At 38.2% G+C, this 22256-nt stretch overlaps 2 protein-coding genes across 2 annotated transcripts; both read right to left on the minus strand.

Annotated features, from left to right (window-relative positions):
• Positions 1-127: 127 nt before the first annotated feature.
• On the minus strand, positions 128-14032 carry LOC122649707. The gene is made up of 9 exons (XM_043842950.1): positions 13976-14032; positions 13783-13844; positions 13508-13598; positions 11251-11337; positions 11014-11067; positions 5248-5432; positions 1613-1695; positions 1342-1442; positions 128-415 (listed from the first exon to the last, which is right to left on the minus strand). The coding sequence occupies exons 1-9, from the start codon at positions 14027-14029 to the stop codon at positions 200-202; spliced, it is 933 nt and encodes a 310-aa protein (XP_043698885.1). The 5' UTR covers positions 14030-14032; the 3' UTR covers positions 128-199.
• A 7052-nt stretch (positions 14033-21084) lies between these two features.
• Positions 21085-22194, minus strand: LOC122649804. Its single transcript, XM_043843044.1, has one exon. It carries the CDS (start codon positions 22128-22130, stop codon positions 21147-21149), a length of 984 nt encoding a protein of 327 aa, XP_043698979.1. The 5' UTR covers positions 22131-22194; the 3' UTR covers positions 21085-21146.
• Positions 22195-22256: the final 62 nt, after the last annotated feature.

A 22256-nucleotide genomic window follows, 5' to 3' on the forward strand; every position in this document is an offset into this window, starting at 1 on the left:
TGTACGTTACTTCTTTGCCTTCCTCTCAGATCTGATGAAAAAGATGGAACATTTACAGGATCTCGAGCTAAAAAGCTGGTCCAAGCCAAAACATTGTGGGTGTACCTAGACATGTGGGAACTCCCTGCCAGCATCCTGATTCGATGTGATGTTAATAACTGGATCACGGATGCAGTGTTTACACATCTCGGGGTCTGCTTCATCCCAGACCACTATAACTTGAAACATTCTTGAGAGCTTCCTCTTCCATTTCAACCAATAGACGGCAGAATGCCTCTACATCACATGCATCTTCCTTGAACGTGAACCTGAACTCCTTCCATTGGTGTTCAACAAAGCCATCTTTTGCCATTAGACTGGGAACCTTAGCCAGCACATCAAATCCTCTCCTGTCGATAGACAGCATAAATGCTTCCTTCACATGAAAAGTAAAACAGTCATTTCTACAGTTTTTGATGGTTAAAAATTTTAAATAAAAAATAAAAAAAAAAACTGCAAATGAACAAAGTACAAGTATCAGTTGTAAATGAAATCAGGACAATATATCTTTTTTGAAATTTAGCAAAGTGGCCGAGGAGGTATCAAATTCTAACTCCACCTGAGTGACCAAAATTTGATACACAATATCCATGAATAAATGCATATTCTTTGCATGCACATAGTGAAATTACTCTCTACATTTTTTTGGGGGGTCTATATTCATGTCTCAAAATATTGCATATTTAATCTGATTGAGATCGTAATCAGATTGGATTCATCAATTAATGGATCACATTTGACCTATCAACAGACCTATCATGAAATCATTTTGCATTTACATGTTATTTCTATCTCCATTCTCTCTCTTCTACATCTCTGCAGCAGGAAGGTAAATTCTAACAGAAAAGCAAAGTTTTGGTTATTGATTGAATTTGTTTTACACTGAAATGTTATATATCACAAATCCATGGACAAGAATCCCCTAATGGGTTATATTTGCATTTTTTTTTAAAGAATGAAGTCCTTAAAAGCTGAAGTACCAGAACAGAACAAAATAATAAAAAAATTCACATATCTCTACGGTAGTCGTCATTTGTTCAAGTGTACTTTATAATGATGAATACAAAAAAAAAAAAAAAAAACCCTGGGGGGGGGGGGGGATTATAAAATGAGATGAGTTCCATTAGGCTTGTCGAAATTAATAAACATATTTAATTTTCAGGAATATTACATATAGTCCACACAAGTTTTTAAAAGCATATTTACTAACTTCACAAGTTTCATGAGCAATATGAAATACCATCTAGAATAACATTGTTATGAGCAGATGTTCCTCAAAAAACTAATGAAACTATTACCTACCCTTGCATTTACATTCAAGTATACAAAACAGAAAAGCATCAGTGCTCTACGCCTCGCCTGACTTTGATTGATTCCATCAATTATCTTTTCAGAAAATGGCGCTACACATGAAATTTACATGACATAGAGAGATTAGTCTTCCACAAACAAGTGTCACAAATCAGGAAAACGTATAGAGAAGAAACTTTAAATCCAGCAGAGTACAAAGAGAAAAACCATTCTTATAAATCAAGTAAATGAATACTCCACTAGTGTTTGTGATGAATCTTACATAAGGGATCAGCCTTAGATACTTGAATATCATCCCATTCAACTTCATGTATGCTTGCATTGCCATCAATGTAGGTACATGATCTGGATATACATACTTTACATCATCTGTTAACTGGGCATAGGAAGAATGATCTAAAAGATGCTATTAGTAACTGTAGCCATGATCCATAATGACAGGCAGTGTTTTCTGCACTGCTGGCCCCAAAACTTGGTAAAGAAGGAAGGTTGTATCAGGTAAAAGCTGCTCTAAAACATAGTTGTCAAGGTGTCACCTAGGCAACGCCAAGGCAGATCTCTAGGAGCCTAGGCAACTGCCGCCTTAGTGCAGGGTGCCTTGCACTGGTTTAATTGGTATCGGACCAGGTTCTGGCACCTATTTGTGCCAAATATCATAGGCGGATCTCTAGGAGCCTAGGCGACTGCCGCCTTAGTGCAGGCGCCTTGCACTGGTTTAATTGGTATCGGACTAGGTTCTGGCACTTATTCATGCCAAATTTCATTTAATTTGCATTTCATTTACTTAAGATATTATTCATTAATAAACAAATACCCCCCTATTTGAATCCAACTAAAATAGTTAAAAAATAAAATTCCCAAAAGGATAAAAAATCAACCCCCCATTTTAACTTTCTAATGTTGTGTTTTTCTCAAATCTAAAAATTTCATAAATCTTAATACGATAAAATATTGCAAAAACCCAAAGTGCGGTAAAATATTCATTTGTTTTAATATTTAAAAAAATATTTTCATTTAGAGCGATTTTGACAACATTCGCACACACCAAATAAGGTTTGACTGGAACATAACTCCTTCAATATAAATCCGATTAAAGCAATATTGGAATTGTTGGAAAGCTGGTTTGGTGTTCTACCTAATACAAAAAGTCTCGTGTAAAAAAAAAATCATTTGAACAGTCAAACTTCTTAGAGAACAAGAACATTTCTCTAAATCGAGAGCAGTTTAATTACTTATTGATAAGATCATATTTGCTAAGGACAATATAAACCAAATGTATGTTTTGATTGTTTCAAACTTCCAATAGCTTGCTTCTTCAGTTCTGCTGTCTTCTGGTTCTATGTTGATTTTTGATGACTTTATGTAGCTTAATATTGATTTTTGATTACTTGATGTGACTTAATGTTGATTTTTGATGACTTTATGTGGCTTAATATTGATTTTTGATAACTTGATGCGACTTAATGTTGATTTTTTATGACTTGATTTGCTTAATATTGATTTTTTATGGCTTGATGTGGCATAATGTTGATTTTTTTTTTAATGATATAAGGTACATATGGTAGAATACTAAATAATGTTAGAAAATAGGGGAAATAAAAAAATAACACTTGGTCGCCTTGGTTGCCTAGGCGAACGCCTGGTCACCTAAACGCTTAGGCACCCTTTAGGCCGCCTTACCACCTTGACAACTATGGTCTAAAACCTTTGGAATTTAGGCAATCTGTCGTAAACATGCAACCTGAAAATGCAACAGGATTCATGCAGCCAAACTTGAGAGGTAGGGATAATGCTTTGTTGAGTTGAGTTAGTTTAACAGCAAATGTACAAACAGCATGCAGACAACTACGCCACACCCACCCTAGCACCCCCTCCCTCCAAAAGAAAGAAAAATCCGGATAAATGGAATGCTGACATTCAAAGGGTCCAAATTAAGTATCATGTGATACATCTACCTAATGTCATGACCATAACTATCAAATTTTCCTTTTTCTTTTGTAGAAGATTATATAAACAATCAAATTTATGAATTTACCTCTGAACTGCAAGCACATTTTCCTCTGTTATTTCTTTGATTACCCACAATATTTCAGAATGGTTGACTCACCCCTCAAAATTTTGTTGAAATGGAAAAAATAAGGAGATAAAAAGTCCTACTTACTTGAGTATATGAAACTTTCTCACCATTCTTCACGGTAGGAGGAAGAAGGCCACAACATTAGGGAACAAAAGGGCAGATAGAGGGCTCCTCCAAAGGGAGAACCTCCCAAAACAGGAAGCAGGTTATATTCTGGAGGCTCGATTGTTAGTTTCTGTAATCAATTTGCTTTTGTTGCAATGGACTATGGTGGCACAGGAAACAGGTTTGAAGCAAAAGCGAGGAGACTTCTCCAAGGTATCCAAGGAGCACTGTTACTGGGTTGCAATTCCCTAGGAGTGTGGATGGATTCCCAGGAGTTTGGTTCAGATGATTCCGAAGTCAGCAGACGCAGTTGGCCATGGGAGAGCTTTAAAGTATTGTTTGATATTGAATGTCTCTTGAAATATGTTATGTTATTCTGAAGCATAGTTGTCAAGGCGACTAGGCAACACAAGGCGTTGGAGGGGTGCCTGCTTAAGCGTTGCCTAGGTGCCCTAGGCATGCAGTCATAATTTTATGGGCAGAGGTTGGGCATGCTGCTAGCTTTCCTGGAGCTAGCAGCTCAACCAATGGGGGGCTGGGATGTGAGGGGCAGGGGGGACTTTTCCAGGGTGGAGGAGAGAGGCAGACAGTGCTGGGCACAGTGCTAGTGTGTCCAGCCTTCACCCTAATTTTATATAATTATGCTTGTCTGTAAAATAGAAACCATATCAATGCAATATAATATACTTATGCTAGCAATGACCGAATATGAGAAAATCAACATATAATAAACAAGTATAGGATATAATATCATCATATTCATCGGGGAAAAAAAACAATAAATATAAATCAAAATAAACTCGCGAAGTGTCAACAAGGCGTGCTGTCGCCTTGGACCCAAGAAAGAGCCTGGACACCTAGGCAACGCCTTGCCACTATGTTCTGAAGAAACAACTCAACAATCTTGTAAATGTGGCTTAAGTATTAGCTAGGAAGGCAAGGACTGGTAAGGTCAGGGTAAGTACTACTAAGGATGTTATGTGTGTTTTATATCTTTTTTGCTAATTTTATTTTCTTCATGTTCATAAATTTAAAATAAAAATAAAAAAACAAAAAAAAACCTTATTGTCTGTTCCAATGAAAAGGTCACTCTCAAGGGTGGCACCCTTTCATTGCAATATTGACTGATCCAAAGTCCTAGGGGTGTCTTGGAAATTTAAAGGCAGGCATAACATCAAGATGTCTGGCACCAACACAAGGTCAAGAAGAAGAATAGGAAAAATCAAAGAGTATAGAGTTATTAGAAATCAAAATATAGAAACCTCATAACCAGAATCTTTCTTTAGAAATTTTATTTTGCAACAAATAGCCATGGAGGATGTAGGAAACACAGCCAAGACAATTGGTTCAAAAAATGGAATGTTACATGTAAAGACCATCCATGCTTGGTCCATTGACAGCAACCACCAAAAACTGAAGGGATGGTCACAGGAATTTTGGCCATTGCGTCCAAGATTGAACAAGATGGACCATTTTGCACAGAGACAATCAAAGCGCTTGTACTGCTTTCCCATTATTTCAATATTTTAAATAGTATTCCTCTGCCAAAAAATGGACTATCTGCTAGCATAAATTTTATCGACATATAATCTGATGCTAAAATCCTATTTACACTTCAAAGAACAATAATTTCTCCTCCAACTTTGTCCTAGTAGTCAAATGAAGAGATGAAGTCATATAACTGAGAAAACATGGATCTGAGTGAAGCCCCATACCGTATATTTAACTTATAAACGACATACGGTTCACTTCCATCAAGTACATCCTGAAGGTTTTCACTTCGAGATGTACAACTGAGACTGGAAGAACTCAATATACCAGAAACCGAATAACTGGCATGACTGACTGCTTTCCATTCCGACAATATAGTTTCTCTTAAACTTTCGGTAGCAAACTGAGCCTGTAATGAGAACAAGAATTATTTGTCAATGACATTTAAAAACATTCATGGCACATTATCCAAATAAATCTGCCTAATGTCTAAAAAACAGAACCAAGATCAATGTAGTGGCTTCAGGCTTGAAACTGTTGCCTTTATAACAAAAATACAAATAGAAAGCTTCGCCCCATCCCCCCCCCCCCCACTACACCCTAAAAAAAAACAGAAGTCTAGTTGACTTGATGAGTTAAAAGATACTGGAAAAGAGAGAACAACTATTATATCAAAACGAATTCTGAAGCCATCCTAGACTCCTAGTACCAAAACGAATTCTGGGCAGGATCAGAACCACTAGAATGTTGATCTGTTGCCGAATCAAGTTATCCTCTACATGTATTACAAAAGCTAGCTATGTCATAGTATGGTGGAAAAACGCTCACCACAGCAGCCTTATAAATGGAATCATCAACATATTGGAGGTACCTTTACCTAGGGTATAGATCTCTGAACCAAGAGGAACTTGATCGAGAGCCACTGCTACTAGATGGTGCCTGTGGAACCGTCACCAGCATGTATGGTTGAGGGGCCAAGAATGAGAAGATGTTGTCCAAAAAATCCCCCAGGCAACATCTACCTACACAAGCTCAATCAGAAGATAGAGAGTATCCGACAAAAGTATGAAATTCCAATTGTTCAGAGAATCAGATCGGTTCTATTAAGGACAGGTCGCATTGATGACCAAGAAAACTCTGAAGAAGAAGCAAGTTTCAACGCTCCTCAAGACAACAGAGCCAGTGTGTAACTGACCCTCAAACTCAGGGTAATGCCACTGAAGAGCTAAACTGCCCAAACCGACCACACCGAGTGTAGTTGGAACCGGTGCTCCCCGTGGCATATGATGGTGGACGCCATTACCCCCATGCATACCACTTTCATCCATACGCCACTACAAAAATTAGTTTTGGGAAAAGAGATATACTTCCAACTTTAAATCATGCATATATCTTCCAACAACGCAACAATTCGTCTCTTCCACTGTGTTCCTCTACTGCCAAAGTACTTGTACAACAGTGATTTGGCCAAGAAAGCACAAAAATTGGGTTTTTCAACCTTCATTGTCGAAACCAAACGAAGTGGGTCAAAATTTTGACCCATTTCGCTCTAAGTCTGATATTTATAATAAAGGGCTTTAGCAGTTTTGACAGATATATCAACGAAATGTTTTCGTTCGAAGCATTGCATTTCTTTAGTATCGCAAGTTGTTTCGTTTCGACAACCTGCGAAACCAAAATATTCCGATAGGTTTCATAAAATTTCGCCAAAACCTTGAACTATGGGTGTTATCACTTGGTAGTGGATGTAGGCAAGTTGCTGAACCACTTCAAATCACTTGTGTCAATCTCGAGCCCACTTGATAACCTTACGGGAAATAGTTTTTGGTGTTTTTCCGTTCCGAGAAACGGGAAAACACCCAAAAAAATGCTTGATAACAGAGTGTTTTTTGTGTGTGTTTTTTGGAACATAAATCGAAATTTATGCTTCGTGGAAGACTTTTGACAACATGTTCTGTCGTTTCTGGGAACAAAATTGAAAAGTTGTGCCCGATATTTCAACAAGTCTCACATTTTACCTTTTCATTTGACACGAGTCCTCTTCACGAGCTCTGAGAAGAAGCTCGTTCTCGATTATAGGGGAAGAAACTCGATGGTCGTAGCAGTGAAGAAGAACTAGAAGAAAAAAGTTTGTTGTGCCGGAGCTAACCGCTGCTGTCCCTCCACCATCCAGGTACTCTGTAATCTTTGCAACACTCGACCCATGAAAAAAACCTCTCTATTTCTCTCTCTCTCTCTCTCTCTCTCTCTCTCTCTCTCTCTCTCTCTCTTGTTCATGGTCACTGATTCAGAAACCCCTAGAATAATGGCAGTATGAAAATCAATTGTAAGAAATATTTTATTTCTTTAGGTTTTTTTAGGGTTTATATTTCAGAATTTCTTTGGTTTGAGTAGCTTGAATGACGAAGGAGTGGTAACGATAGGTTACTACTATTGAGAAGAGGGAAAACATCAACAACTCTTTAAAAATAAAATCAAATTGATTACCTGCTGCGATTGCTGGTGTTCTTATTGATTAATCTAACTGATTTTAGAGTTTCTTTGGTTTGGGTTGCAGGAATGATCGAACCCTAAAATAGGTTCCGTGGAATAATCGGTCTCTCTCTCTCTCTCTGTCTCTATCTCTCTTTTCTCTTCTTTTGTGAATGTTGGTTCTGCAACCCAAAGATGTGGTTTTAAGGTTTGCAATTTTTGTTTGTTTGTTTTATGGCTGTAGAGCCAACTTCCATGGATGCTCTGTTTAATGACTGTAGAGCCAACTTCCCTTGAATAATCGGTCTCTCTCTATCTCTCTCTTTCTCTTCTTTTGTGATTACTCCCCTTTCTGATTTTTATTTTTTGGGCACATCTGAGATAATCTGAGCTTCATTAAACTTGCTGTTTTCATCTACTGAAGTTCACCTTGAAGCCCCCAGTTGCTGTTATCCTGGGTTATCGAGGTCTGGGTTATTTTTTCAAAACCTGCTTAGGCTGATAGTCTGGCTTGAATTGTGAAGGCATCCTGCCTTAGGTGAGGTCTAGCACTTTCTTAAAGTTAATTGGGAAGGTGCCAAATTTTCTGGGTTGTGTTGTTGCAAGTGGCATTTGAGCATTGATATTTGAGGGTTGTGTGTTCCATATTGGACGTTGTAGCAGTGTGGTGCTCTTAAAGAGGAATCCTATCATGAATCCTTTGTGCATCCAGTAAAATCAAAACATCATCTGCAACATAAGAGGGGGGGGGGGGAGCAACAGAGGGAGTCTCTTGGGAACAAATTTTCAGAAGAGGTTTACCAAGCGGGTCAAAAGCGGTTTCTCAGCACAGTTTTGGAAAAAACTGTTCTGTTGTTTCTCAGCACAGTTTCAGCACAGACACAGCAGTAAGGTTATCAAGCGGGTACCTCTTTGTCTCTCATCTCCTCTCAATCAAATTTCAACACTTGCCTTACAACTTTGCATTCATCGAGTGTTTGGGTAGTTTTAATTGTCATTAATGTTCCACCATGCCCAATTCAACTCCACCCCTCTTGGGTTGGCTTGGTCCCAATAGGAGCAACTTCCTGGGTATGTTGCTCAGGGGGAGAATACTAAGAAAGTTTGTAAGCTGAATAAACCTAATTATGAGTTGAAACAATCCCCGAGAGAATGGTTTGATATATTTAGTACAATTGTTGTTGGTTGTGGCTTTTCTCAATATTACTCTAACTATTTTGTACCTTTGTTCAGGAGCTTCGTTTTTTTATCAACAAATGCCATGGTGAGCATGTCGACCATGTTTTATTTTTTATTTTCTCTATTTTTAATGTGTTAATAGATGTATACTCAAGCCATGTTTTATTTTTTCTCTATTGTTTCTCAAGTTTTAAGAAGAAAATTCAGAAATCGAAGAGGGAAAGAAGAAATCGAAAGAAATCGAAGAGGGAAAAAAGACAAGAAGAAGAAATCGAAGAGGGAAAGAAGACAGGAAGAAGAAATCGAAGAAGAAATCGAAAGAAATTGAAGAGGGAAAGAAGAAATCGAAGAGGGAAGAAGAAATCGAAGACAGGAAGAAGAAATCGAAGAGGGAAAGAGAGACAGGAAGAAGAAATCAAAGAGGGACGCCATGGCGTAGGTCGCCATGCAACCCTCTCCAGCGCCAGGACGCCATGACAACTATGCTATAGACATGTTCTATGATAACCAAGCAACTATTTAAATTGATATTTGCTAGTAATCCAGTCTTTCATTAGAGGACTAAGCATATTGAAGTGGACTGTCATTTTGTTCGAGATGTAGTTAAGAAGAAATTGATTTCACTCCGTTTGTCAACTCACGTAAATGAGTAATCAACTTGAAGACTTGTTTCAAAATGTATTTCTCCAAGGGTGTTCCAAGCTGGGTATGGATGATATCTATGCTCCAGCTTGAGGGGGACTGTTAAGTGTGTCGGTTCTATGTATCGGTTCTCTTAGGGGTATAATTGTAATGTTTTTCTTACTTAAGTGTAAAGTACACTTACACTTATGTCCAGTCTTAAGTCTTGATTCAAGTCATTAGTTGTAGATCCGATGGTCCTATTGTAATTTGTTTCTTTTATTCAATATAAATACAATCCTCTACCCATGCTTTGAGTATTTTGCTCACTACTCAAACTGTGGGCTATGTTCTCTTCCCTTCTCTCATCTTCTCTTCTCTTCGACTTCACTCTTCTCCTCACTTCTCTTCTTTTATTCTTATGGCCAGGTACTGATTCAGGTTCTGTTATTGTCACAAAAGGATATCTATGAAAGTAAATCTTGTAACGTTTTTTACTAAAGTTTTTGAAAACAGTTATCCCAATTGTGCTATCTCCTCAATTTCAGTTTCCATACAACCATGAAATCATATGAATAATTTGAAGTTGCAACAAATTGTTAATTAGTTTCCTAATCATGATCGATTCTCATGTCTTCTTGTGCATTTTATAGTGGTTTAACTACCATTTAACTACCCTCTTACTAATTGGATTTTTTTTTTTTTTATTGGATGGGTAATTATTTATATTCAAAGAGCCCAAAAGAATATAAGGGGGACCCTTAGGAAAGAGGCCCGAAGAGAAAGAAAACGAAAATACAAATAAAAACTTCAAGGGAGCTTTATAACACAGCATATAGCTGTATGGGAAGATCTCAACATTGGACAAAAATCCTAGCTCGGTGCATCCAAGCAAGTCCCAGCAGGTAGGTCAAGCTTACCCCTTGTCCCAAATCTGCTGAACGGTTCTAGATTTTTTGGTCCATCTTCGAAAGCTTCTTTCCATCCAAATGTGGTAGATAACTGCACAAAAGGAAAGCTTACCCTCCGTGTAACACTAAGATTTTCCATTAAATTTTCTCTTGACCCATCCCCATTTCTCCTCAAATGGGAAGGTCCTTCTCAAGGTAGATGAGGACTTACAAAAGATACCTTTCCAAACAACAGCAGAGAACAGGCATGCAAAGAATAAGTGTTGCGGATCTTCCGAAGCATTCCAACAAAAGCAGCAATTTGAGGTGGAAGAAATTCCCTTATCCCAAAGAAAATATAATGTTGAAAGGGATTGTATGAAAGCTCTCCAAGCCATGAAACTATGACGGGGAATATGACCATGGAACGAAACTACCTCATACCAAGGCACTTTGGGAGCCAGGCATCTAGTTGGATGTTTTCCTTTCCTTTCCTTTCAAAAAATTTTCTTCTTTCCTACAGATCCTTTTAGTCTCATTCGGTCATTCCTTGATTTCACTTTCCACCTTAGCAGTGATGCTTCAGAGTAACTCTTTCCCCTTATCTCAAAGTAAGAACATACAAAAGAGAGGAAGTTATGTCACATACGTATCAATGTACATTTTATTTATGTTCCTGTGTTGCATGTTAGGCCTCTATTTTCATCGCATGTGTAAAGGAGGCAGTGAAACTCATGATTTATATGTGACTATCTAACTAAAAGAACTTTACCCGCTTTAGATTACTGAATGTTCTCGGATCAAGCTAACTGGGGATGGAAAATTTACCTTTTCATCTTTAAGAGGTACCACATCCACAGTCAAAGCAACCCGGGCTGGCAACTGTAACAACAAGCAAGTTGGTCACATTTTAGTAACAAGAGCATGACCAACAGATAATATATCCAAGAGTTTCTGTACTTTGTGAGTGAATGTTCGTTAATAATTTATAGAGTGAAATAAAGAATCCCCAAATATCAGCTAAATCGAGAAAGAGAAGCCACACAGATCTTGTACAACAGTGACCTGTCTTATAGATCTCAGCAAGCTTCCTAGAGGACCCGGGATGGGGTTGGTCACGGCAAGAGAGCCACGTTCATCAATAATAGTGTTCTACAAAGAGGAAAATAAGAAAAAAAAGGTATCAGGCAAATACTGATCAATCAACCCCCCCCCCCCCCAAAACCCCAAAAAGATCTCAACTGAAAAAATAAATAAAAGATCCCTTAGATTTCCTAGTGACAATCTGGTAAGCTGCACAAGTAATTAAATCAGCTATTCTACAAGAACCAAGTTATGAAATTTCTTCAATGAACTTGTGAACTTTAGGGCACAAAAACATGACATCATGTAAAGACATCTACATCTCCTAAAGGATGACACAATTCTACTTGGTTGACCGTTAACAATATTGGCCAAATATTATTCACTCCTAAATTACGAGAGTTATTGATTCCAACCAACAATCACTCGAAGCAGCAATCAGAAAAAGTTAACAAAATTCCTGAAATCAAAACTTGGTGGAACCAAAAGAACCACGTCTGGTTACTGGTTTCAATATCAGTGAAGAGGATGATTTGGAGAACAGGCAACTGGTGTTTGGGTCCCTAAGTCGGTGAGTTGACTCCCAAAACCCTAGGTTGATTGGTTGGTATCAGGGAGTTCAAACACGAAATACAGAGGTGCAAGTACTGCCCAAAAACAGAGTAACAGTAACAATAACAAAAAATAGAAGAAAGTCAGAAGTAGGAACCAAAAAAGAGGAAAACAGAAGGGAACTGGGATAAGAGAGGAAGTTGAGAGAAAAAGTCACGAAAAGGGAAGGAATCAAACCACAGAGAGAGAGATGGTCACCCAACCAGCAGCCACACCACAAACAATAAATTCCAATGTTTCTTATCCAATCAACTTTGATTAATCGTTAGCTACGTGTATATATATAAGAGGAAAACAAGACTCCTAATCATATCTTGAAGCCAAAACAAAATTGAAACTCAACTATATTTCCTACAATATTATGTCCATGTGGTACGCGCACATCCTTAGAACCATGTGGATGAGGCTTGTGTGGCTAAATAGTTATTATGTAATTATTAATTGGGTCAGTTATTATGTAGTTGTGAGCATTATTATTAATGGGGAGTTAATATTAGTGGGTGGTAATCAAATGTAAGGGAGAAATTGTAGGGGAATGAATGGTAGTTATAGTAACTACTTGTACACTATTATTTAGTATTGGAAAGATAGAGTGAAGCGGACTTGGATATATTTGATTGTTTGGGTTCCTACGATTTCTCTCGGGAGAACAGAGGTTGGCTACCTCCCAATAAGACAAGACGCTATGGCTTCATCCGTAAAGCCACAATTTATCCTATTTTATCTCCTTTATCTCCTTTTAATTTCTTAGATATTTCTTCTTATTTCCTTCTTATCTGTTTTCCCTATTTTCTCTCTTCTCATTGTCATGCATGTAGCACCATACTTCTAAGTTCTAAGTTCTAACTACCATACTCTTGAGACTGTATCATTAAGGTAATGCCCAAGTCCTGGTATAATATATCATACTCATATCGCAGTACTTATATTTGAAAGGCCTAAGAGATATCTTTCTCTTTCTCCACTAGCCATTCCAAAGAACAAAAAAACTCTCCCTTATTCTAAATTTGTTGGAAAACTGAACAAACAGAGCACAACATAGAATACATAGAAAGAATCACTTGCAACTTCCTAAAAGCTACTTCAAGTAAGGTAATGCCCAAGTCCTGGTATAATACATCATACTCATATTTAAGTAAACACACTCATATCGCACTAAGTCCTCAGTTCTAAGTTCTAACTACCATACTCATATTCATAATGCCCAAGTCCTTAGTTCTAAGTTCTAACTACCATACTCTTGAGACTGTATCATTAAGGTAATGCCCAAGTCCTGGTATAATACATCATACTCATATCGCACTACTTATATTCGAGAGGCCTAAGAGACATCTTTCTCTTTCTCCACTAGCCATTCCAAAGAACAAAGAAAACTCTCCCTTATTCTAAATTTGTTGGAAAACTGAACAAACAGAGGACAACACAGAATACATAGAAAGAATCACTTGCAACTTCCTAAAAGCTACTTCAAGTAATCGACTAGAAAAGCAAAATTTTGGGGCAATCAGCTTCTAGATAAACTATATACAAGTAAACATAGTATCTTGAGAAAAAAAAAAAGGTGGAGGGTAGACACAAGGACAGAGAATCATAAGAAGATACAAAACAAATCAGAACAAACCCATACCACATTGTGCAAATCGTTTTCTGGTATCCAAATGTACGGCTTCCCCTTCTTGAACAGGTACTTAACCTTTGAAGTGTGAATTTCCTCCTTGCTACCACCAGCGAGAAGAACAATATATTAGGGAATCCATAATTTTAAACCAAATTAAATACTTTTGCGTTCATAGTGCATACCGAGGTTCATCACACATAGACGACTCCAAAAGCACAACATAGGAGATGATTACGAATAAAGAGATGGGCTATTTCTTGGTAATATATCATATTAAAACTTACCTTCCTTTAGCGTCAGCTTTGATGGTATTAAGACGGCCTTGCCAGTTTGCAGCCAATATGTTCTGCGAGTTTTAGATTAACGTAACCATCTCAGATCTCCCACACATACCAAAAGGAAAAGATTAAAATGAGAGCATATATGAAGAAGAAGAAGAGGCGTATGGAGTGTAGACACGGTCAAGGCGGATGATACCTTGCACTTTTCCGCAACTGTCAGGAAGACCGCCTTATTCTTCATCTCTCGCATCCGCACTCGGTAGGTTTACACTTACAGCGTAACATACCAAATACTTTGACGAAAAACTAGGCGGTAGGGGTTTCAGGGTTTAAGCCGTCTAGTTTTTAGATTAAATTACTCAAACCTCCTCTGTGTTATGCCTTAATGGCTTAATTACAATATACACCCCTGACTTCACAATAATTATACTATTGCCATTCTAAGTGATTAAATTACTCAGCCCTCTCCTGAACTTTACCTTATCTCCAATCACCTCCCTTTTATTTTCAACAATTACAGTAAGAGGTAATTGAAAGTTGCGAGTGAGAAGCGTAAATATTGAAACTTAAGGGTACGGTCTATAGTTAAGGTATGAGAAAAAAAATGTTTGTGCGGGAGTCTGTCTCTCTCCTTATATGAAAGGACAACCCCCATGTTTTGAGGAAGAGAGAGATAGACACAAAGGAGTGTTGGCCTAGGTCATTTTTGAATTGAAAATTACTTCCCTTAAGGTATAGGGGAAGTCCCTAGGGAAAGAGATTGTTGCCTGGCCATCCTATCCTGCACTAGTGCAGTGCCAATAAAAATGTGCATACGGGTATCAACATGGATGAAAATTTTCATTTTGTATGAGGTTGGTAGTAATTTTGCATACTCTAGTGTTTAGGCACAAGAGCCACACAACCACGCGTTGTTCTTTTCCCTTATTATTAGTTTTTTGTATTTTGGCAAGAGATCGCTGTTGAATCACATGGCCTTGCAGGCCTGCACAAATGTGCCCCGCCAATGAGAGTGCATGCAATGGATGGAATTTTTTATTTCACATGGGCGGGGCAGGGTAGTAATATCACATTAGGGATGTAAATGAATAGCCGAAATCCGTGTCCGTATCTGTTTAGCACTATTCGAATCCATCCGAAAGCTAAACGGATACGGATAGGCTATAGCTATCCGAAAAGCTAGGAGTGTCGATGGGTCAGTTTGGGTTTTTCAGTTTCAATGTGGTTTTTAGAGAAACCGAGACCAATCCAATAAGAACTTTTCGATTTCGGCTTGATTTCGGTTTCGGTGTGGTTTGATTTCATGTCGATTTCGATTTATGATACCAGATTGATATCGATTTGGTATCGGGTTTTTTTAAACAAGTTGGATTCGGTTTGTGCCTATTTTCTTCTCTTTCTCTTTTTAACTACATAAAATATTTCATTAGCCCCACACTTAAAAAGGAGATCAATGGAACAAGCATTGTTACAAATCAATTTTCTTATTTTCATAACCGCATACTCATTGATTTGTAACAATTTATCTTACAACCATAAATTTGCTCACTAATATTGAAATCAATCCAACGATTCATAACCTCATACTCATTATTTTCTTATCGGTTTCATTCGGTTTGGTTTTCGGTTTGTTATCGGTTGGTCCGGTTTTCAACCGGTCCCGTCATACTCCAGTCCAAAACCAATCAAATAAGGATTGGTTCGGTTCGGTCTTGGGTTTTTTCGGTCGATTTCGGTCCTTCTTAACGGTTCAGTCTAGGTTTTGACACTCTTACGAAAAGCTATATTTATATGTAAACGGATAAAATATCCAATCCATATCCATTTAGCACTATTCGAATCCATCCGAAAGCTAATCAGATGCGGATGCAGATATAGTACTATCCGAGCCGAATCCAATCCGTTTACATCCCTATATGACATGCTTCTATGTCTGGGCACAAGAGCCATGTGACCAAGCAACGTTAATGGGAGAAAAAATTCTACTAGATCTTGTAGGGGACGCATTTTCCATGTAGGCATCCATCTAACCGTTGGATTAGAACCATTCATTTAAGACCTTGGATTTAATTAAGGAAATTAAAAAAACCAATGCAATTAAATAATTAATCAATTTGTTTAAAAAAATTACTTTTACAAGTAACCGGTTGTCATGGAATTAAGGTTTACTATAAAAACTTAATGCCTTAATAGAGAACAGTTCTAGGTTGTTAGTCTCATGCCTTACTAGAGAACAATCGTTGCTACTAATCCGTGTAGTGTAAACTTTTGTATCTAGCATGATCGATAGTTTTTCACAAAGAACTTTGGAAAAATTACATGATTAGTTACTTTTGGTTTTTCATTTACAAAACTGTCCATCTTATGTTTGAGTTAACAAAAATAGATAAAAACAAGTTAAGATTTACAAAACTAGACAAATTAGTGTCTCTTCCTCTCATACTTACTTTTTTAGATATTTTTACCCCTGTCATTGCCTTCTTGTCCAGGCATCCTCTGTTTCCTGCAACTCTATCCTTGCCCTAGCCACCGCCATTCTCTGCTACCCCAAGTAACAGAGGAAAAAAAAAGAGATTTTTCCATAAGGGAACTGCCAAGGAAGGAAGGAGTCACTGTTTTTGTCTAATTTTGTAAAACTAAACTTGTTTTTATCTGTTTTTGTTAACTCAAACATAGGGTGAACAGTTTTATAAATGAAACCAAAAAATAGCTAATGATGTAATTTTCCCAAGAACTTTTCTTCATACATAAATAAACAATAAAGAACCAAGTAGTTTTTTATTTTTTTCCCTAAGCCAAGTAGTTATGCTCTGTTGTAAGAAGCGAATTGCTAAAGGGTGTCTGAAATCTGAATATCTCAAATTCATCCGGAGTTGGGGCCACCCAATAAAGTGGATTTGGAGTGGCAGGGCCCATTGTATTGGGCATTTGGGCACATGGTTAACAATTTCCAAATAAAGAGATTTACCCCCACTTTCTAAACGAAACGTGGGAGTGAATTTGAATATGTTCACTTCACCCATAAATAAGGGGTATTCGTGTTCGTATCCGTTTAGCATTATCCGAATCCGTCTGAAAACTAAACGGATGCGGATGTGGATAGACTATAGCTATCCGAAAAACTATATTTACATGTAAACGGTTAAAATATTCAATCTGTATTCATATTCGTATCCGTATCAGTTTAGTACTATCCGAATCTGTCCGAAAGCTAATCGAATGCGGATGCAGATATAGCACTATCCAAGCCGAATCCGATCTGTTTACATCCCTACCCATAAAGGAGAAAGTTTACCCTCACTTTCGACTGTTTGAAACAGTATGGTTCACTTCACCTTCACCTATAAATAACTGAATCTTGATTAGACTAATCCAAAACCATTACACCCTAAAACAGTAAAAATTCTTCACTTTCAAGAGTGATCCTCTTCCACTCTTCCATCTCTTTTGCTCCTCTTTCTTTAATCGTGAGTTAAGAGTTGTACTGGTTGTGGTGTTTGTAGACTTTCAGATCTTATGGGTTTTTACAGAAATTGAATTTGTTTAATAGTTTAGAATGTTTTGAAGTTTCTACTGTATACCATTTGTATATATATGTTTAATCCCTATAGATTTAGGTTTCTAGTTTGTTTATATGGTGGTGTATATATTAATTATAACTTAATGCCTTTAACGCAACCCAATGATTTTGTAAATTTCATTTTCCTTAATGCTATTACAGAAGTTATAGAACCGATTCAAACTATAGTCGAATTCAAACCAAATAACCAAATTAATCCAAATTGCATAACTGAAAAAGGAAAATCAATCGGATAATTGAAACCGAATAACTCAACTGAATAGTGATCGATTTTAGTTTGAAAACTTGGAGTCAAATAATATTTGATTCGGTTTTAAGAAAGGATATGCATGTGGTAGGGCTCGACCCTAGTATGACCGCAGATAGAATTGTTTGGAAGACAAAGACCCGTGTAGCCGACCCCTTGTAGGGGAACATTCATTGGGATGCTGCTTTGACTACTGCGTCGACTTTTTCCTTTCCTATTTTCCATTCTTCTTCCTTTTACTTTTTTACTTCCTTCTACTTTCTTTTACTTCTTTTATCTCTTATACTATCTTAGCCTCTATAGGATCCATGTAGCCGACCCCATTTAGTTGGGATAAGGTTATGGTTGTTGTTGTTGTTGTTGTTGTCGGTTTTAATTTATACCTATTATTACATCATGAACCAAATTAAAACTGAACCAATAAACACACCTCCATACAATGATCCATCAAAGTACTCTCCCCTCAACCCCTAATTCTTTTTCTTTTTTTTTTGGTGAAGAATACGAAAATTCATTCATTAAACATAATACCTACATTAATAGTAATGTCCTCAGAAGAGAAGTTGTTAAGTCTAGCATACCTAGAAAGCTTATCTACTGGAGTAATGTAAGACCTAGGTTGTTTCATAATTTTTACAGACTGAAAGGATGAAATCAGGTGGGAGATGTCAAATAACCAAGTATAAAGATGATACGGCCATGGCTGATCCGCCAAGTACTCAATCCAATCCGCAACCTCCTGTGAGTCAGTCCACACAATTACTTCTTTGCAATCCAATGGAAGTGTCCTTTGGAACCCTGCCTGTAGTCCTCACAGCTCGGCCTCTTGGGCTGACCCTACAGGACCATGATGCACAGAAGAAGCACAAAAGTTGTTGTTATGAATAAGCAAAAACCCCCCACCCCCCAATGTTGGTCGTGTGACAGAAGCTACCATCTGAAATAATAACATAAGCATTCTCTGTTCCCAGCTGTAAAAAATCAGATTTGGATATGGGTTGTGGGGGAGATGGCTGTGGTATGGTTTGGGTGCGGGCAGGGTCATGTTGGCTAGAGGGAAAGAGATGCAAGTCGTATACCCATCGCATAATATTATTCATTATATGGTGTGGGTTAAGAGTCTAGTGCAAAATATAATTTGATTCCTATGGGTCCAAATAAAGTATAAAGTAATGCAGATAATGCTTAAGATTGAGGAGTTGGTGGAGGTAATTGTTATGCAACCCTGGAAAAAATTATGAAGGGCTTGTAGTGATGTGGCACCAGTGAGTCTTTCCGTGCGTAGCCCCAGTGGGCCTGCAGCCCAAATCCTTTTAGTTATATCACACAAAAAGAATAGATGCCAAGTGGATTCCTGAGCAACCAAACAGAATGGGCATCTATTGGTCGACTGGTCGGCCCAAAATAGCTTTGATTGTGTGGGGATACCATCATGAATCAGTTTCCAGGCAAAAAGGGTAAATTTCGGGGGGATCTGTAGCTTCCATAGCTTTCTCCAAAAGGTATTATCCAAAGTAGCAGGGACTATATTAGATTGGTTAACCAGAAAAGCAGCAATTCTCTTTGTGGTGAGTTTCCCCGACTTGGTCAAATGGGAGTGTAGATAATTTGCAAAAGGATTGGTCGAGAGTGGGATGGAGAGAATAGAGGAGCAAATTGGTGGGGGGAAGAAGGAGGCTATCAGTGATCTGTTCCAGCCCCTATTAATAAGAAGTTCATTCACCGTTTTAAAAAGGGGGTTAGATGGAATAACCTGATTAAGTGATGTGAAATCATCAGTTGGAATCCATGGGTCTTCCCAAAGAAGAACAGATGAGCCAGTACCAATTTTCCAACGGATCATTTTCCTCAAAATAGGGATTATGGCTCAAATACTATTCCATGTCCACGACCCATGTTTCAAGGTGGTTAAAGGGTCAAGCAATGACTGATTTGCAAAGTATTTGCTTTTAAGTACCTGAGCCCATAGCGAAGTGGGCTCAGTAAGCAACCGCCATCCAAGTTTGATGATCAGAGCCTGATTATGGTTCCAATGTGTGCGTAGACCTAGGCCACCCGAGTTTTTGGGTCTACAGATAGAGTCCCAAGCAATGAGGGACAAATGCTTTTTTGCTGGTGACCCAGTATACCAAAAATTGGAGCAAATTGAGTCAAGTTTGGTACAGAGGGATTTAGGAAAAAGACAATAGGACATGTGGTATGTTGGGATTGAATGGAGAACCGCCTTAATGAGTGTTAATCTCCCTGCCTGGGAAAGAAATTTTGCCTTCCAGGTCGATAGTTAGGATTGTATTCTAGAAAAAACTGGTGAGAGTGTTGAGGTTTTGGATCGAGTTGGGAACAAGGTAGTGCCCAGGTATTTGGAATCTAAGCCCATCTCCTTCATTTCAAGTGCCTCACAAATTTGCTTTTTAACACCCGAAGGTGTGTTTTTGTTGAACATGATACTACTCTTAGCAAGGTTGAGCTGCTGTCCAGATAGGGAGGATTCAAAGAGGTTCAACATAGCTTTAATGGTATGTACATCAGACAAGGTTGTACGACAGAACAAGAAGGTGTCATCAGCAAAAAAACAGATGAGTGATTTCCAGGCCATGCCTAGAAAGTTGGATTCCTTTAAACAAGCTCAACCCCTAATTCTTTATGGACTATAGAGGAAGATCGATTGCTTCCTACATTACCTAGCCTGCACATGATGACCCAAAGAAGGATTTGATAATTAGAAGCCTATCAATATATCAATGGAAGGATTGGGTTCAGCCCGTAATAAATAGTAAACTGTTTAATGCACAACAAAATATTATGGTTAACACTAAACATATAATGAGTGTTTTATGGGATAAGATTGGGCACAGGTGCCCAACATATGTCTTCCTGTCTTCCCGTCTGGATAAGTTCTTTTTATACTCTTCTATTCAACCTTGTGATTGGTATATGCCACTATCTTATCGAAAGCTGGTGGCATGCCAACCCTCTACAGTGTTACAAGAAAAGGGGGAAGGACAAAAAGAAGGCATGGTCTTAGGAGAATATCATTCTTGACAAGGAGCACTGCTAGTAACCATTATCACCCCCACCCCCACCACCACCATCAAATGATTACAGGGTATCATATCAGACAGCTTTAAGAGCTATTGAGATCGAGAAAGTAAAAGTAAAAGAAAATTATTTTAAAAAGAAAAATAAAAAAGTTCACAACCACAAGTCTCCAATTGCTAGTTGCTACTATTTCTGACCATCAAGTTGCAGAGATTGTTCATCCCTTGATAAGTTTCACACTACCTTCCTTCAGTCTTCCTTCCAAACTCCTCTACCACACCCCCCACTCCAAAAAAAAAAAAAAAAAAAAAAACCAGGGGGACAGATAAATGCAATGAAAGAAGCATGAAGAAAACCAAAAACTAAAATCTTTCCACTAAGTTCACAAACAAGCCTAACAATGATCATGAAAAATTAATCAAGAAAAAAGAGAAGAAAAATTGGGGGGGGGGGGGGGGGGGTAAGAGATCAATTATAGCCCGTTTCTTATTTTTATTTTTTTCATCTCAGCATGGGACTGGAATGCAAGACGGGTTTCCTGTAAACTGGCTGGATTGTGGAAGGAGAAGAATCTAGAGGTAGCACTTGTGAAGCACTAGAATGGTGATGTGCTAGTTGATGGTGGTGATGAAACTCTCTCTCTTTGTTTTTACCGACAATGATAGTGATAAAAGATCCATCTTCCTCATTTGTGACCACAGATGAAGCAGGAGGAGCGTTCGCCAACCCATCTTGAACAAACCCACCATTTTTATGGATCTTTTTCTGGGCTTCTTCAATCAGTTTTCTTCTGTACAGCTTCTCTTCCGCATTTTTCAAGAACCCGAATTTTGGAGGTGGTGAAGACCTAATCCTGTTCAGCTCCGCACCTGTTGATGATTCATAGAAAGGGTTGAATCCATGTTGGCTATGCGAGTCCACAGGGGTCAGCGGTGGAGTGAAAAATTGCGGAGAAGACAAAGGAGTCAAAAAAGGGGTCTCCACTGTCAATATTTCACTCAAGCTCCTACTTCTCGACCCTTTTCGGCTTCTATCACCTCTGGACTTCCCATCCTCGGATTCCAAATCCTCCTTTGTCTCTTCTTTGATGGTGAAGAGGAATCTTGGAGGCCCAGCTAGATTATGCAGCATCATGAGTTCCAAATCCATATCGTCGTCCTCTTCAAAGGGTTTCAGCAGAAAATCCCTATTTGAACCTGAACAAAGGTTAAGCTGATTCTCTGTTTCATGGCCATGGGCCCCTGTAATTCTCACAGAGGTGCAGAGTTCCTGAGGGCTCAAAGCTGTGGAACTCAACAACGGTGGTTTCTTCCAGCAGAATGGGTAAAATAGCTCTCTCCCAGGGCTGCTGTAATCATCATCAATTTCTCTGTTGGTGAATCTTTTCTTCCACCATAACAAGTAATAGAGCTCCGCAACAAGAGCCAAAAGCAGAAAACCGAAAACCAGACTAAGACCAATCCCTAAACTGCTCAAAGGCCTCATCCTCACACTCCAGAATCACATCCCACAGCTACTATTGTTAGTTCATGATTGCTTTAATATCCAAAATCCCAGCTGGGTCAGAAAATTTTAATTTCAAAAACCACCCAATATTCTTTTTCACGGTAT

This window comes from Telopea speciosissima, chromosome 2 (genome assembly GCF_018873765.1).
Source record: "Telopea speciosissima isolate NSW1024214 ecotype Mountain lineage chromosome 2, Tspe_v1, whole genome shotgun sequence".
NCBI lineage: Eukaryota > Viridiplantae > Streptophyta > Magnoliopsida > Proteales > Proteaceae > Telopea > Telopea speciosissima.

Bases quoted from the DNA above. Each gene is read 5' to 3' on its own strand.
- LOC122649707 (XM_043842950.1), bottom strand. From the start codon at position 14,029: ATGCGAGAGATGAAGAATAAGGCGGTCTTCCTGACAGTTGCGGAAAAG. The intron at 11,068-11,250 runs GTCACTGTTGTA...TTGTTGTTACAG, and splicing joins TGCTGAGATCTATAAGACAG to TTGCCAGCCCGGGTTGCTTT. The intron at 1,696-5,247 runs GTATGGGGCTTC...ATGTATATCCAG, and splicing joins GTTTATAAGTTAAATATACG to ATCATGTACCTACATTGATG.
- LOC122649804 (XM_043843044.1), bottom strand. From the start codon at position 22,130: ATGAGGCCTTTGAGCAGTTTAGGGATTGGTCTTAGTCTGGTTTTCGGT.